General features: G+C 51.5%; 1 protein-coding gene across 1 annotated transcript; it reads right to left on the reverse strand.

The window, feature by feature from the left end:
* Positions 1 to 6503: 6503 nt before the first annotated feature.
* On the reverse strand, positions 6504 to 12325 carry LOC101683204 (spermatogenesis-associated protein 31E1-like). The gene is made up of 4 exons (XM_004739714.2): positions 11875 to 12325; positions 11443 to 11500; positions 10836 to 10896; positions 6504 to 10595 (listed from the first exon to the last, which is right to left on the reverse strand). The coding sequence occupies exons 1-4, from the start codon at positions 12058 to 12060 to the stop codon at positions 6557 to 6559; spliced, it is 4344 nt and encodes a 1447-aa protein (XP_004739771.2). The 5' UTR covers positions 12061 to 12325; the 3' UTR covers positions 6504 to 6556.
* Positions 12326 to 13303: the final 978 nt, after the last annotated feature.

A 13303-nucleotide genomic window follows, 5' to 3' on the forward strand; every position in this document is an offset into this window, starting at 1 on the left:
AAGAAGACACAAAAAGATGGAAGACCATTCCATGCTCTTGGATCGGAAGAATAAGCATTGTTAAAATGTCTATACTGCCTAGAGCAATCTATACTTTTAATGCCATTCTGATCAAAATTTCACCGGTATTTTTAATTAATTTTTTTATTTTTAGCTATCTATCTGTCTATTTAACTTGTTTATTTTAGAGAGGGAGGAAGCATGAGCAAGTGCATGCAGGGGGAGAGGGGGAGAGAAACTTTGGCAGACACCATGCTGGGAACAGAGCCCAATGCAGGGCTCTCAATCTCATGACCCCAAGATCATGACCTGGGCAGAAATCAAGAGTCAGGCCCTTAACCCATGGAGCCACCCAGGTGCCCCTGGCCTGATTTTTAAGGTCTCTGTCTAGTCCATCTCCTTCACAGCTACCCTCACTGCCCACTGCCTCATTGTACATGGTCTCTTTGCTCTGAAGGTCGGCATATGTTGTGCTATGATTTTGAAATTCACTTCTCAGAGAATACCTCTTCTGGGGAAGGATCTAGGAAACATGTTTCATGGAACACAGATTGTAGATTTAACTGTAGTGTGTTGTACAGATCTGTTTGAGGCCTCTAATACTCAATCAAGGTGAAATTCTGTGATCTGCTCCTGGACCTGAAGGCTCTGTCCTCTCTGAGTCCTTGTGGAGCACAGAGCCCACCGCAGGGCCCAATCCCAGACACATGGGAGGCACCGAGTCTGGTCCAGCGAGACCGTCAGGCCAGTGGCCATCCATGGAAGACACACAGGGACAGATGTTACTGACGGTGACCCAGGAACTGAGGACAGAGTCTGGAGGACACTGAGGACATAATGGAAAAAGCAGTGCTTGTCACAGGCCCCATTTCTCTAAAAGGGTTAACAAGAGTCCTTACGGGGGAATCTTTGAAGCCACTGAGCTTCTGTGAAAAGGAGTCGGGAACTGAGTATGGTGTGGAGTGGCATCAGTGAGAAGGATAAAGAAAGGTTCTGTTGACTGACACAGGTTGCAGTAATGCATCAAAAACCCGGAAGAGGAATGCCTGGAGGCTCAGCTGGTGAAGCATCTGCCTTCGGCTGGGCTCCTGATTGCAGAGTCCTGGAATCGTGCCCTGTGTCAGGCTCCCTGCTGAATCACCCCCTTCTTCTCCCTGTCTCCCATTTGTACCCTCTCTTGCTAGTCCTCTCTCTCTCTCTCTCAAATAAATAAAATCTTTACAAAACCAAAACAAAACCTAAGAAACCAGAAACTCTGTGGAGTAAATGAGAAAAACCCCCAGCAATGCCCAAGTCTCCGTGCCCCATGGGAACAGGACCCCAGAGTGCTCTGTCTCTTAGGGCTGTCTGCAGCCGCACTCGTTGTGTGGCCTGCTCCCCAGCTCCCTAGAACCTCAGGGCGCCGGCAGCAGCCACATGCCACTGACTCTTCTTTAGGACTGAGCTGCCTTGTGGACATGGAGAGAAAGCCAGTGATGGCCCTGTGGCATCAGGAAAAGATTGTTCATGACATTATCAGGCAGATGGCCTGCAGATGGGGTTTAGGGTTGGGCTCAAGTCCAAACACAACAAGGAAAATGAGGATTTACAGCCAGGGATGGGGTGGGGGAGATCGAGTAGATGGGGGGTCAGTAAGAGGAAAGGTTCTGGCAAAACTTTCCTACCAGGATTCCTGCTGAGGGCAGGCCTGGGAGAGAAGGCATCCCTGGGGGATAGTGGAGGATTTGGAACCTACTCAGAGAACAGGGGCCCAGGGTGATGCAGCCAAACTTCTGGCAGGGTTCTTGCCAGAATGTGACTCCCTAAGGGAAGACCCAGGAGGCACAACCCACAAAAGAAACAATTGGTAAGCCAGAAATCATAAAAATTAAGAACTTTTGCTCTTAAAAAAAAAGGTCAAGGGAATGAGAAGACAAGACACAGACTGTCAACAAGGTCTGCAAGGGACACATCTCACTGGACTGTCACCCAGAAGACACAGAGAACCAAGGTAGCAAGCTGATTCAAAATGGGCAGAAGATCTGGACATGGCCGCAAAGAAGTTCACGGGTGGCCAGTAAGCTATGAGGACACCCTCACAATCACATGTTAGTAAAAAACTGCACATTAAAACAACCGTGGGACACCATTACACACTAGGAGAATGGCCCAAATCCAGATCTCTGACAACACCAACTGCTGATGAGGCTATGGAGCAACTCTGCGGGGCAGTGTGGCTGTGGAGAACACAAGTGCCTGACTCGGGCTCTCCTGCTTCCCACAGGGAAGGACGTCGGGTGGGAGTGGGCCAGGCTGAGGGAGGGCTTTCTGGCACACCTGAGGTGTGGAGGAGTGCCTCTGTGTGGGAAAAGCAGCAACACACATGGCCAGGGGCTCGATTCCGAAGACCGATTCTGCTCCTGGGAAGGATTATGAATCTGACCTACCTCACAGAGGCAGCAGCAGCTGGGAAATCCTCTGGATCTGGAGGTTCCCCTTGGTGGGAGCACCACAGAAAGTGGAATCCTGTGTATTTGCGGACACTTCCAGAAGTTTCTGGCTATAAAGTAAAAGTGTATGAAATAGAATACTATGGTGACTGATCAAGAGAAATGCTCTTAAGGGTGAACACTGGAGACTGAGTGCATTTTTTTCTCCTGCCTTTTGGGGAAAGATCTTTACCCTGTGGAGTAATAAAAGTTATCACCTAATTGCCACCCTTCATGTTTTGTCCTCAAACATCTGACTTATTGAAGTCAGTGTGAGACCTGTTTTAAATATAAATTATTTTCACAAACAAGCTTGTAACATGTCCTGGAGATCATGGAGAGAGGCTGTTGGATTAAACTCACTTCATTTCCAGCAAAATGGGGATCTGTGTTTATTATTTCCTCTGTTATGTTTAGTTTTTGATTTCTGTTTCTGTTTGGTATCTACGAATGGTGAAACATTCATAAGATTTACAGGAGGTGAATCTTCTTAGAAATAAAATACAGGGAGCCATAAAGTGTGGAAGTATTCACAGTATTTTTCTAATAGATTGAACCCCCTTAACTGTTTCTTCTAGGGTGAAGGTACAAGATTGTGTGGTAGAAATGGTACCCGCAAATCACTGGAGGCTTCCTATGACAGGTGTGCATGCCATGACCGACGGGAATGTTGCTTTAATGTGCATTACTAGTTAATTGAAGTTTTACAGTTTACTCAACTATGAATTGCTAGTGAAGGAAGCACATTCACATGTCATGGGTCTAAACTATTATGGATGTTTTTCTGTGTTTGCAGACTTTGTGGCCAAAGACTGAATAATGATTCCTCCATTAAATATGATTAAGAGACAACTAGAAAAGGGTGTACTGCTCTTTGTAAAGCATTTTCTGGACGAAAATCTTCCTAACTGGTCCCACTTTGCTTTGATCAATAACCTGTTCTGCATAAGTTGCACTTAAAAATAAATACTATCAAGTATTATAAGACATCCACGACCATATTTCATCATTTTGTGATTCAGTGATGTAAGGGAGTAAGGCAGAAAAATAGTTACAGATTTGTAACTTATGGAGGATAGATGGGTATTTCTTGTTGAAATACACAGGCCAAAAAGCGTTCATGTTAGCTCTTCTTCTCCCTGTGAAGACAGACTCTGTCATCCCGATGGATAACCTGAGAGACTTAACCAGGAACACATGCTTGGCAGCTGTCATTAAACAAGTAATTTTAACAAGGCAAGAAAAGCGAGTTGCTTACAAGCAACAAGAAATATGCATATACTCTCATTAAAATGCTCCCTTTGGAAAGTGTTAATTCTATAAGGAAGGATTTTGATGATCATCTCTTTATCACTGTACTTTATTAATGGATGCTTTCTTTCATTTATATATGAAGATGTCCCTTCTAGTAATTAGGTCTTGTGCATGTCTTGCAGACTAAATGATATATTTTGTAAGTTTTCTATTTGAAACAATGTGTCCTTTTTTAGCTCCATAATGAATACAAAGTGGAGCCTGATTGCCTGAGTCTTGCAAAGTGTGCATTTTGAAATAATTATTTAGAAAGTGAATCCTTCCAAGTCCTACAACAGTTTAAGCTAGTCTGAGCATTAGCACTTTGTCACATCTGGAAATATGTACAATACCATTCGAGGGCATTACCACATTTTAAGGAAAAAAATTTAAAAGGTAATTTTTTACCAGAGGATAAAATAGAAATATTTCTAGATACCTGACTCATTTGTAAAAACCTTCACATCACTGTGAGCCTGCTTGGTTTAAAAACAACAGGGCACGGGGGTGGCTCAGTGGATTAAAGCCTCTTCCTTCAGCTCAGGTCATGATCTCAGGGTCCTGTGATGGAGCTCTGCATTGGGCTCTCTGCTCAGTGGGGAGCCTGCTTCCCCCTCTCTCTCTGCCTGCCTCTCTGCCTACTTGTGATCTCTGTCTGTCAAATAAATAGATGAAATCTTAAAAAAAAAAAAGACAAAACTCACAAACGTGACAAAGCTCTTTTGTGCAAAATAACATCCCAGTCCCCCTGGGAGGTAAGAGTCTAGATTTTGCTTATTTTATCCTTCCGGCTCAGTTGCCCTGAGCCTTCGCCATGTTTCCAAGGCAGGCAGTCAGCCGTCTTGAATTCAGATCTCCTCTCCAGTGAAATGAACAATGGGACATGGACATCCTTTGACTAGATGTTAGTAAAAAGGGACAGAGAAGATGTTTTCTCTCATTGGAGGTTGGCGACATTTTGCTTGTGCTTTTGTTTCTCTAAACCGTAGTCCCAGCTCCAGCTAGTGAAAGCCACGGGAGGAGAGTCTGTGGGTCTGCAGGTAGAAGCTGGATTCTTTCCTTCAGGGGGCAGGGAACCCACGCAGGGATAAGCCTTTCCAAGCACTTCTGAGCTGGGAGCCCTGCATTGGAGATGCTGACAACGTCCCAGAGTCTCGGGCTCTCAGGTGGGCACAGCCACCGAGTGCCCCCCATGCTGCGGTTAACCAAGTGGTTTCAGCTCTGTTGTGAAGCTTTTATCGCTGCATGGCTGCCCGGTCCTAAAGAGTGCCCGGGGATGGGGGGCTCTGAGGGGCTCTGGGGGGACCTCTCAGGGAGGAGGCTCTGTGTGGCATTTCCCAGGGTTTGTCTCTGGGGGTGGGGCCCCCAGATGTGACATCTGTCCATGTGGGTCTGTGGTAGGCTTTCTGTAGGTCTCTGGTGTGAATCTCTGGCAGAGATCTCTGTGTAGGGTCTTGCTGAGGGCTCTCTATGGAGTCTCTGTATGGGGTCTCTGTGTGGGTCTCTGTCAGAGCGGTGTGTCGGGGGGCCCTGGAGGATGATGTTGGGCTGGGAATGGTGCACACGGTGGGGTGCCCTCCTAGACTGCACCCTCCTTCTGGATATGTCCCTTCCAGCCAGGGGTGGGACGAGGCCCATCTGAGGGCATCCTGCCCCTCTGGGCTCTGGGGTAACCAAGACTGGGAGCCAGGCCAGTCCCTTGGCCTCTGAGTCCCCACTAGTCCCCTGGGAGCCATCCTTGGGCCACGTGTATGTAAAGATCACAGATCACAAGTCCGTCCCAGGACCCGCAGACCTACAAGCTTATCAAATTGTGCATTAGTTTAGTTCTCTACCTGAAGGCCTTGCTGCCTCTGGGCATCTGGCCATCCTTGTGGGAGCTCAGGTGGCTTCTGTACAACCTCCACCCCACCCCTGGACTTGGCAGCTGGAGTGGGGTGGAGACCCTGCAGGGACAGCCCCAGGGCCTCTAACTTCTCCCCTCTGGGCCCTTGGGTGGCAGTGGGACACCAAGGGTCTTGGGAGTCGTCACCCCAGGCATAGGCACACCCTGTCACTTGGCCTCCTTCCTGGCGTCCCAACCTAAGGGCAGGGTCCCCCCACCCACAGCCACACCCCCTCCATCCCCCAGAAGGGGAAGGGGTTGCCGGTGAGCAGGCCCCTTCAGTGCCCTGGGGCTGGGCAAGGCTGGTCCCTGGGGGTCTCTGTGGCACCCCCCACACATCCTTAGCGCCGGGAGCGAGCTTGTCCCTTGCTGCTCCGAGTGTGAGAAGAGGGGCTGACAGAGCTCAGACGAGATTCCCTGGGGTGAGAAGGCTCCCAGGGAGGCCATCCTCTACTCCCCGAAGGAGACTGTGTGTGGGGGGGGGGCAGGATTTCTCACCTCTGCCCTCAGGGCCAGCCTTGTGTCTCCCAACTGGGGGCCCCACTCTGACCTAGGACTCCATCTTCCTGGAGCCCGAGCAGGATTTCTGCCTTGGCAGACCCTCCCTGCAGCCACACAAGCTCCAGGTGGAGGGAGAGCAGGAGAGGATGGGCAGAGCGAGTTCCCGGTCTGGGTCTTATTCACCTTGTCGTGGAAACTGAAGGAGATGAGGAAGGAGGCGGGGGTGGGCCCCACAGTCACCCATCCTCCAAGGCCCCATTTGTTCCGGAAGCCAAAGCACGCCATCAGGGAGAGTGGACCCTGATCCTTCCCACCCCCCAAAGCAGGGCACACACAGAGGCCAGCACCACTCACGAGAAAAAGAACATGTATTTTGGGGAAGCAAAGTAATTGTGGCACAGAGAAGCCATTAGTCCATAGAGGATGTGCTAATGTGAGAAAAAAAAGTTTTTCTCTGCACCGTTTGCATTTTTTCTTGGAGGAAAGTTGTCCTTCCAGGAAAGGCATGACGAACACAGAGTGGTTGGCCCGGTGTGATGTATCTTTGAAGGAGGCAGTGCCTGGGGCAGTGTGGCTGCAGGGTGTGGCCTGAAGGGCCCAGCACGAGGGACCCGCACTGGCAGGGTCTGCCTGGGCCCCCCCGCACCTGGGCGGGGAAGGGCGACGCGACCCACTCGGTCTTGTTGGCATAGCTGCGGCCCCTGGGGGTGCCATGTGGTCTGGCTGTCTCCCTCATCACCCTCCTCTGCTCTTGATAGGAGAGGACCCTGTGGTAGCAGACACTGGGGCGTGCCGAAGCCTGGAGATCCTTTTGGCACCAGCTGAACTCTGGGGCCCTGAGTCCCTGGTGAGGCACGATTTTCTCCTCTAGGATCTGCCCCACAGTGGTCACGACCACCTGAGCCTCGGCAGAAGTGCTGTCCATGGCCGACCTGCCTGTGGCTTGTCCCCGGCCCTGGGATGATGATGACTTGCCCTTTTGAAGGGAATCTTCCAGTCCTTTGTCTTTACTGGGAAGGAACCACTGGAGCAGGTGCTTCATCCTTCTCCTGAAATAATTTTCTGGAGGTGCCGCCTCCTTTTTCAGTGAGATCTCACAGGTCTTGCTTCCTGAAGCTTCTGCTGACTCCTGGCTCTGTATGGGGCATCTCACCTCACTGATCTGGAGGAGCTTCAGTTCCGACGACTCTTTGGCAGGCTCTCTTGAGAGGGACCTCCTGGAGCTTTCTCTCTCTTCGGGGGGTACACATGACCTGCTCAGGCTCTTACATTGGTGTTGTAGTCCTGGGGGTCCCGGCTGCCTGTAGGGGCTCTGGCCACGGGATCTTTGGCCACGTGGCACCTGGGAAGTAGATGTCTCTTCACTGGACCTGCTCTGGAAGCCAGACAGACATCCCTGAGAAGCCAAGACATCAGCAGCGAGGAACATGTTGGACTGACAGTCTTGAAGGAGATGCTCAGTGGCAAAGTCTTGATGGAGGACCACAGTCTCACAGTCTTGAAGGAGCATGGTGGGGCTGGTGGCCCGAGGCTGGTTCTCTGACTCCATCAACTTCTGGGGCTCTGATCCCCTGTGCTGAGCGTCAAGGCATAGCTCTTTGGGGTGTCGGGCGACCAACTTTGCAGGTGGCGGGGGGCTGTCGCTTTTTCCTGAAGACCCTGATCTTCTCAGCTCTCCACGGATGCCTTGGTTGTTGTCCAGCACACGGGGTTCTAAGGTGACTCTCCAGGCAGGGGCCTCCTTGACCTCCCTGGGCTCTTCGGCACTCAAATCCTGGGGCTCTAAGCTGAGCTCTAGCACGGTCACATCCCGTGAGGCCTGACCCCCATTCGCTCTCCTTGGCTTCTTCATGGCCGTTGCTGGACTTGGACTTGACTCCAAGGTGTTGTTCATAAGAGTCCTCGAGGCAGTCTCACTGTGCCAGATTCTGCCCACAAAGCTGTATGTGAAGGTCCGAGAAGGTGGCCTGGTCCCCTCTCCAGCTGGAGGCCCACCCCCAGGTGCAGTCCCTTCCAGAGCCTGCTGGATTTCCTCACACGTAGGCTGGGGAGCACCAAGGGGACCCCCCCAGGTGGGATACGACTCTTTCATCACCTCTCCTTGATAGGGCTGAGGTGGTTTTCCCTCAAACTTGGTTCCCGAGCCAACCTTGGATACACAGGTGGCTGAGAGGGGACTGGAGGACTGGGAGAGGAGGAAGCCCTTCTTCATCTTGAAGATGATTATAGGCTTGAGAACCTTGAGGGGGAGGCCCCACTGGTGCTTCACCCTAAGCCTTATGATGTGTGTTTCTAGCATCCGCTGAGTGTATGGACTGAGGATGGAAAAATCATGGAAGGTGGTCATGCAGCGTTCCCAACACTTGGAAAGTGCTGGCTTTCCAGGTTTCCGATGAAGGCTTGGCTTTCTGGGAAGGTCCAAGGCATGGTGGGCAGCGAGCCTGGAAGGAACCTGACCCTCGCTGGACTGTCCCAACTTACTGAAATGGGTTTGAAGGTCTTTTTCTGGGTTTTTCTCTTCTGCGCTGCTTGTGGAGGTATTCAAGTCTGTGTCTGACTTCTCACGATTTCTTCCTAGAACCTTCCCTGTAGAGCTCATTGTGACCCTGTGTAGATCTTTCCGGATCCTCCCTGCACTGGACCTTGAATCCTTGCCCAGGCTTTTTCCTGGCACAGTCCTTCCTGGGTACCTGGACCCAGTCTTCTGCATGGCCTGGCAACTTCCATCCGTAGATTCAGACTCGGATGTGGGACTGTGCCAGCTGCGTGCCTGGGGCACCTTCTGGAACTCTTGGTGAGGCTGTATCTTCCGGGATAGATGGATCCTGCGGGGCGGGCCCCTTTCTTGCTTCATGAGCCTCTTCCAAAGGTGCCACTCCAGATGCTTCCGGAGCTCAGAGTCGATCAAGTCCCCCGGAAGGACAGAGTCTGACCCATGGCCCTTGGGGGCCTGGTCACTCTGTGGAAGGTTGGGAGGACCTTGGCTAAAGACTTCCTGAGATCTTTTCACCACAAGGGGTACCTTGTCACTTTCTAGTTGCTTCTTCAGAAAGTGACAATCCAGGTTTTCAACGGCAGTTAACACGTAAGACGGTGTCTTCTGGTCTACAGTGCAGCTCCCCATATCCGGTGGCAGAGAAGGCGGTCCGACTGGGACAGAGGGTGCAAGGCTGGCCTGGGTCTGGGGCTGAGCTAGAGGGGGGAGCTGGGGCTGATCCAGAGGGAGGTGCTGGGGCTGAGTCAGAGGCAGGGGCAGGGACTGGGACAAGCTCATGGTCAAGGGTTGGGGAGGGGCCGAAGGGTCCTGTAAGTCCTGGGTCAGGGAGAAGCATGGAGCCAAGCTGGCCTGAATCCGGAGTGGCAAGGCATGAGAGAACTCATTGAATATGATGGATGGGAGCTCCAGTCGGGGATTGGTCATCCTGACAGTGGCAACCAGGGATTCGCTGTGCAGAAAGGGGAGACCCCAGAAGAGCTGGTTACATTTCTGCTCGAAATGGTCCCCTGGAATCTTGGGATGTGGGAGCTTCTCAGGACCAAGCAGCTGTTTTGCTTTGCCCCTCATGCTCCAGAAGGATGGGCAGCCCATGGTGTCCTGCCCATTACCTGGTGACTTGAGCATTCTCCCGAAAGACATCAGCTGGTATTTTGACCTTTCCTTCTTTTCCTTCTCCTTCCAAAACTTCAGTTCTGTTCTCTTGGTGGTTAGTATCTCCAGAAGCTTCTGGATGTCCGGGTTATTGAGAGGGGGGATCCTAGTCTCTCCCTGTCTGTGTCTGGGGTCTCCCCAGAACAAGGCCTCTGGTGGGCCGCCAGACAGAGGTGCTTGATGAGACTCCAAGCATGTTGAGGTGGACAGGTTCCAGGCATTGGCAGCTGCCTGCCACCAGGACAGGGCTGAAATGGGGTAGTGTGAGCGGCCCATTCCTGAGATAGCTGGGACAGAAGAAGCTGTCCTGTCAGCTGAACAAGGCATGTGCGGAGCTGATCTCTGTGGGATGGGGCATGGCGGGGGTCCCCTTGAGTCACTCTGAGGGAGATTCAAAGGAGAGTCTGGCCGCTCTGGGGCCAAGGAGGCTGTCAGAGGCTGAGGGGAGGCCTCAGAAGGAGGGAGACATGGTGGGGAAGGGGGAGGAGCAAGGGGCTGGTGTGAAAAGCCATCCAGGGGGAGGAAAGGCTCTGCTGTCCAGGAAGTACTCAGGGAGGAGTGTGAACTGACAGAAATTGAGGAGGTCATTGGTCCTGATGGCAGGGTGGAGGCCAGAGGCCAAGGGGGGCCCATCAGTGGAGCGTGGGCAGGTGATAAGGCCACGATGGGAGTAGCGTCTTCCACAGGCTCCCTGCATGGCTGACGAGTTCCAGCTGGCGACCCTTGGCGCACCCGCCCAGGGGCTGCTTGATGTAAGAACTGGTGGAAGCCGCCCTGGTTGGAGAGCCTCGACGGGTGGCTGTGGGAGACAGGAGGCGTGAGCAGCAGCTGGGGCCAGGAGCGGTCCCCACGGCCCTCCACGCCCCACACCCATGTCACAATGCTCCTGCTGTCCCTCAGCCTGGGGCTTTGGTCACAGTTTGTCCCCATGGCTCCTCCCGCCCCCCTCCCATACCCCCAGGGGCGGTTCTCTGCAGCCCGGGGTCACACCATAGACTTGGGGAGGCTCACCCAGGGGAGAAGGGGGCAGATTCTTTACCTTTGCAGAAGAGAGAACAGGTCCTGAACCTCTTCCAGATCCTGTAGGCAATCTTTGAAAACTGGAAACAGGAGACCGGGTCACAGAGGAAGGCGGGGCCTAGGGGTCTTACAGGAGGCTGGGTACAATGTCCCTTTAGGGGAGACCTTTGGGGGATTGGACTTGGAATCCTCAAACAGCACTGTCCAAGGCCATGTACCTGCACGGTTATTACAGGGTTCATGATTGGGATCACTTTGTCTTTTCCAAAGTGCTTCCTCGTTCATGACCGTGTTTCGGGAGGAAGAACCATGTGGCCTCACAGAAAAACCTGAGTGGAGTTGAACAGCTTCCACAGCAGGAGCGGGAGGCCCCGCCCTCAGTCCAGGCCCTGGGGCCCCTGCTGGGCAACACCTCTTCCAGCCCCTCAGGGTTTTGTTCTGGAACAGAATCTGGGAAGCCTCCAGGTTCTCCTCTTCCTCCAAGAAACCCCCAACCCCCCACCCCAGGGTTCTGTTTCCTGAGGGATGGGCTCAGGCCCTGGTGTCCTGGAGATGGTGGGGATGGGCCCTCAGAGCAGGGGGCACAGTGTAACTGGGGCACGCAAGGGTGAGTGGTGGACACTAACCTTTCAGAGTCTGTTTTTTCTTTCTTCTTTTGCTCCTACTCCGTGGCTCCGCTTGGTACTGAGATAAGAGAAAACCAGGAGGCTGGGACTCCCGCCCCAGCAGCAGGTGACCCCATGCTCAGGGGCCTGACCTCTGCTAGAGAGACAGTTCTTAACTTCCGGTTCTCAGCCACTGGTCACTGTGTTTGGGAGGCTGTCCTGTACCCCTCCACCACACCTGGACTCAGGCCTGAGATCTTTGGGGATAAATCCTTGTGTCCCTCTAACCCCTGTCTGGTCTGGCTTGTCCTGGATGCATGGTGGTCTACTCTCTCCTGACAATTCTATTCTTTCCCATCTCAGGAGTCTCTCCAGTGACTCAGAAAAGTGGAAAGAATAATAGAAAAGAAGATAGAATCACATTCTGCTGGGTCTGGGCCGAGGGTTCCTTACCTTCCTGCTCTTCCTCTGTTTCTTGCATGGTGGTGAGGATGGATCAAGCTGGAAATAGGAAAGTAAGAGGAAGAAGATCCCCAGCCCCCATACAAAGGCAAGGATGGTATTAACTACCCAGATAGTGGGATTGGAGCTCAGCCAACTATCAGTAAGGAATTCCTGAGGAAAGAGATAATTCTCCATCTCTTTCCTCTGAGAAGCATTAGTCCCATTGCACTGCTGCCCTCAGGCAACTGAGCCCAGAGTTAGTGACCAGATCGCACTGCTGCCCTCAGGAAACTGAGCCCTGGGTGTGTATGTGCAGACGCAAGCCTCATGCCCACATCACAGAGCTATGGTCTGGTCACAAAGGGCCCTTGAGGGCAGGTAAGGGACACAGGTACCTGCACCACATCTGCTCTCCATCGCCAGCCCTGTAGCTCCGTCATCCTTCCACCTTCCCAGGCCTGACACTTCTACCCGCTCACTCTGCTAGAGACAGATCTTTGTCAATTTGCCTTTCATCCTGCATGGAGCCCAGAGAATACCTGTCCCCCTAGGGATCTCCAGTTGTGCTTCATCAGTTTCATAGCCTTTAAAAATCTGGACTTGTCCTTGGAATTTTGGTTAATTCCCAGGAATTTTGTCCTCTGTCTGAAGCTCCAATCTCCCCACATAATATGTTGTTGCCTTGAATCACCCTAGTAAAAATGGAAATCAAATTTCTTTGTGCTTCTTTAGCCATCTGCACTTTGAAAACATCTTAAGATAATTTATTTCAATTAATCGTCACTAACTTCAGCTAGAGGGACTTCGAAAATGAATGATTATTCCAAATTTACAAAGCTAAGCAAGTACAAAACAAAATGAAATAGTTAAACCTCCCAGGTATGTTTCTCAGTCATTTCTAGTGTTTTTCCCTCTGAGATGAGCAGAGAGTAAACTGCTGAAACACTTCCACAACATTCTGTATAGGCACACTTGCACTTGCTCACGCACATTCCTTAACAAATCCAGCATGTTCAAATCTTGGATTCAAGTTTCTTTTTTTTTTCCAGTTCAAAGATTTCCTTTAGTAATTCTTGTAAGTTTGTGTATTTGGGAATATCTTTATTTTGCCTTCATTTTTGAAAGACAGATTTGCTATGTATGGAGTTCTGGGTTGACAATTTTTTTTGAAAGATTTATTTATTTATTTTAGAGAGAGAGACACACACACACACACACAGAGCATACATGCACTAGCAGGGGGAGGAGCAGAGGGAGCAGGAAAGAGACCTTACACTGAGCAAGGCCTTTGACATGGGGCTTGATCCCAGGACCCTGAGATCATGACCTGAACTGAAATGAAGATTCAGATGTCTAACAGAATGAGCCACCCAGGCACCTGGACAAGTTTTTCTCATTTAGCTCTTTGACTAGTGTCATTTCAGCACATTTCCCCCAC

This window comes from Mustela putorius, unplaced genomic scaffold (assembly GCF_011764305.1).
Source record: "Mustela putorius furo isolate JIRA1106 unplaced genomic scaffold, ASM1176430v1.1 tig00003845_pilon_pilon_pilon, whole genome shotgun sequence".
Lineage (NCBI taxonomy): Eukaryota > Metazoa > Chordata > Mammalia > Carnivora > Mustelidae > Mustela > Mustela putorius.

Excerpts from the sequence above, each read along its gene's own strand:
- LOC101683204 (XM_004739714.2), bottom strand. The coding sequence starts at position 12,060 with ATGGAGAATTATCTCTTTCCTCAGGAATTCCTTACTGATAGTTGGCTG. Across the intron at positions 11,501-11,874 it reads AACAGAGGAAGAGCAGGAAG|TACCAAGCGGAGCCACGGAG; the intron begins GTAAGGAACCCT and ends CTCTTATCTCAG. Across the intron at positions 10,897-11,442 it reads GAAAAAACAGACTCTGAAAG|TTTTCAAAGATTGCCTACAG; the intron begins GTTAGTGTCCAC and ends TCCTGTTTCCAG.